This window comes from Lactuca sativa, chromosome 7, assembly GCF_002870075.4.
Source record: "Lactuca sativa cultivar Salinas chromosome 7, Lsat_Salinas_v11, whole genome shotgun sequence".
NCBI lineage: Eukaryota > Viridiplantae > Streptophyta > Magnoliopsida > Asterales > Asteraceae > Lactuca > Lactuca sativa.
In genome coordinates this window covers 188,339,661-188,343,545 of record NC_056629.2, presented here as the reverse complement: position 1 = coordinate 188,343,545, position 3,885 = coordinate 188,339,661, and the positions used below count along the sequence as shown (strand labels likewise).

The 3,885-nt window shown below is 40.2% G+C and overlaps 1 protein-coding gene across 1 annotated transcript; it reads left to right on the top strand.

Moving 5' to 3' along the window:
- The first annotated feature begins 2,179 nt into the window (after positions 1-2,179).
- LOC111921538 (uncharacterized) lies at positions 2,180-3,562 on the top strand. Its single transcript, XM_023917121.1, has one exon. It carries the CDS (start codon positions 2,180-2,182, stop codon positions 3,560-3,562), a length of 1,383 nt encoding a protein of 460 aa, XP_023772889.1.
- The last annotated feature ends 323 nt before the right edge of the window (positions 3,563-3,885 follow it).

The window sequence follows — 3,885 nt, the reverse complement described above, 5'->3', positions numbered from 1 at the left end:
CCAAAAATAGTTTCTTTTTCTGTTTTTATTCTTTTTCAGAAAACCTTAAAAATCCAAAAATATTTTCTTTTTATGTTTTTATTCTTTTTCAGAAAAACCTCAAAAATCCAAGAATATTTTCTTTTTCTGTTTTTATTCTTTTTCAGAAAAATTTAAAAACTCAAAAATATTTTTTTTGTGTGTGTGGCATATTTGTTTGGTTTTGTCTCATTTCGGTCTCAAGGATACACGAAGAACAGAAAATGGAGCTGGTACCGGTATTACGTGTATTTTATGAACTAGTTAAGGGTCCCTAGAAGCATGCTGTTGCATGTTGACTCAAGCCTCTACGACCTAGAGCATGGCCTTAATGATTCGATGCAACCTATCGTTTCTTCCTAAATAGGCAATTCTTATTTAGTCGGTCTAGAGCTACCTTACTCTTCTCACATGAGTTAAGAGTTTCTCTGCTTCGTCCTCTTATATAGCAGAAGGTACCCTCATTTCTTTCACCATCCTCAAACCATTCTCCATCTACTATCGGTTTACTATTGTAACCCTTGAGACTCTCGGTTTATAACACTGAGGTTTATGGTTGCAAAATTCTCCATCTACTATCGTATACCACGTACTGAGTGAAACCCAAAATTCAACACCCATAATGAATTAACGGTGAATTTCAATATTCAAGCTCTTACTTGGTACCGAATGAAATGTTTTTTTTGAGAGGTCTTTTAAGAATATGACTAATACCAAGACTATTCTTCCCATAAAGATCCAATTTTATTTTTTTTAGATTTCTATACATTCTTTTGTCATCACAAAATACCACCTGCCTACTTGTTCAACAAACCACATCGGTCTCACAAGTACTTCTTCCGACCCTCGGTCTTATTTTAAGTATTGATGTTCGGTTGAAGATAAGCCACCATAAGCCTATGTCATGAAAAGAAACCTTTCAATGTTTATTAACAAACACTTGATCGTATTCTCGGGAATCCACACAAGCACTTTGAGTCTCTCTTGACTTCGAAGGAAGCGATTCTTGCCCGGAATCCTCTGTTTTTCGTCTAATTGTTAGACATCACTCACAACCCATACACATTTGATTTATTACTTTATCTTTTGTCACTCTAATGCACGAAATTTTTTAATTTTCCCCATTCTATTGATGATATGTTTGCGTATATTTGTCATCTAATGAATCAATGGCAACTCAGGTTCCGATGGTACATTCTAATTGAAATGCAGATTGCTGAAATCTTTTTGGGCGCGTGAATTTGAACGGTCGCTATACCCACGCGTGCTGATGCCTACCTAGGAACATCCAACCTGTCAAATCACGCTTTTTCAGACTACGTTTTAGAAGATAACGTCACAATCGTCACGATTTTCTCTCTCCTACCAACGGTATATAAAGGGATTGCACGATTCTTTGTCTTCTACCGCTTCAAAGAATTCTAAACTGTAACGACGATTTACACTGTTCATCTTCTTCCTTTGATCAACAATGGCGACTTCTTCTTCTGCACATGATCAAACTGCTTCATCTGCCTTTCTTACCATCAAGCCTAATCAAAATACGATTATTGAACTCACTCCTTTCGTGTATGATTCCTACATGCTGCACAGTGTGGAATGTTTGAAGTATTCCCCGCTAGTTGTAGCCCTAACCCAGTTCGAGGCGGTTCCAATGTCATTATTATCAAAAGTTTACTCTTCTGCATCATATGACAAGAACAAGGAACGAATCTATTTTCAAATCCACAACAAGAAGGCCTTTATTTCCAAAGGGAGGTTTTGTTCGTTGCTTCATCTCGTAGTTGATTCTTCGGTGGTTTCTCCTGATTTTATCACCACCACACAACTCTTCTCAATGATGTATGAGATGGGCAACACTGATGTCTTGACAACCATTGCCAAAGTCAAGAAGTCCTGTCTACCATCTCAGTGGAATGGTCTTCTTACTTTGCTGATAAAAGGCTTGGCAGAATGAAGTGCTGGATCTGATGGCACTAGCACGGGGTTTCTAGCCATTCTCTACAGCTTGTATAATGGGTTGAACCTGGACTATGGCTCAATCTTATGGTCTCAGGTTGTGCAAAGTCTGAACACATCTACTCATCATTCCGAAATCTCTTGTGGACGATTTTGGACCATTATTACTCAAAGAGCCATTGACACTTTGGAAATTCCGGTGATGAAGGATGCTTTAATTGCGTCAATTGCAACCTTCCATACGAAGAAGATCATCATCTCTGACCTAGCCAAGTTTCATCACAATGGTTCGATTCCGGAGTCAATGTACCGAAGTGTTACCCCACACAGTAAGGTGATGGCCGACTACAACAAGCTTCATCCCACAAAGTCGAGAGTTCTAACTACCGAACAACAAGCTGCTTTAGATGCTCTTGACAAGCCGAGTAACCGAGGCAAACGGGTGACTACTAAGAAGGAGACAACTGAGCATAAACCCTCTAAGCCTTCCAAAAGCAAGAAGCGAAAGTCAGAGACCGAAATTTCTTCAAAGCCAAAGAAGATCAAACGAATGGCACGAAAACCTAAGGGTCCATCTCCTTCACAATCTAACAAAAAAGATGATGAAGAAGCTACATCTCCACATGTGTCTCCAAGAGGTAATACTCCACCTAGATCTCCTTCCCCAACTCAAGAAGTCAACATTCCAACGCCACCTCCATCACCAAAACAATCCCCTCCTAAAGCAGAAGATGTTAAAATTCCAACTCCACCCCCTTCACCGAAACAACCAACTCCAACACTGACACCGAAAGTTCCAGTTTCGGTTGTTCCTACTACTACAACCGAAACTTCTATACCACCTCCACAAGTATCTTCTGTTTTTGTTTCCACAACACCTTTCTCTACTCCAATCATTACCCCAGTCACAACCACTACAATCCCTAAACAAACAGCAAGGGTCAACGTATCTAATACGGGGGCACCTACTGTATCCGACACCCCTGTCATCACTATACCTCCATCGCCAACTCAATCAACCGGTTCCGGTGCTACTCTTGGAGGCGACAATGATGAGTGTGACTCCACATACTTTAGTCCCTATCGATTACAATCTGATGAAGATACTGAAGCTCCAATCAACCGCCAACACTTAGACCGTATTCATGAAAAGTTGGATAAATTGCTTGCTGATACTGAAGCCTATGGAGGAGTTGTTCTTAAAGCTTTTGTAGAGACAGCTATAGAGCAATATACAAAAGCTATGGATAAATCAACCGATGCCATCAAAGAATCGAATTCAGTTTTCCAAAAAGCTTCTGCTGATGTGACTGAAGTTATTCGCACCATAGAGATCTTTTTAGATTCTGTGAAAGGGCATGCGGATACAAATGCTGCTACACTTTGTGAGTCGGTTGCCTCTCTTTCTCAGTCTTTAAAGGAAGAACAAGAGAAGTTTGAAGACATTTGTTCCTCGATGCAAGCTGATAAGGCCTCTCTCATTAGTTCGGTTTCCTCCAAACTGGACTCTCTGCATGCAGATATCTCCAATGAGGGTGCACTAAAAGAAGAAATTGCAAGAAAAGCCTCTATAATCGCAGTCTAGCACGTGCAACTTGCTCAGGCGGAGAAGGAGATTTCATTGTTGAAAACTGAAAGAGCTGTCTTTCGTAGTTGTGCCAATGATGTTAGGGACATGTTGACCAACATACATGGTGCTCATGATCCGATTCTGAATCTCACCATTCGCAATCATCTCACAACCAAATTGTTTCCCGCCCTTGCTATTCTTCATGAAATGAAAGGTGATTCGGAGCCTTTTGTTACTCCAAAACAAGGGGGAGAGGAATCTCAGAAAGAAGTCATCACAAAAGAACTGAAGGATAATGTAGCTTCAGGTTCTGGCCCGAAAGAAAAGCTGAAACAGAT

Bases quoted from the DNA above. Each gene is read 5' to 3' on its own strand.
- LOC111921538 (XM_023917121.1), top strand. From the start codon at position 2,180: ATGAAGGATGCTTTAATTGCGTCAATTGCAACCTTCCATACGAAGAAG.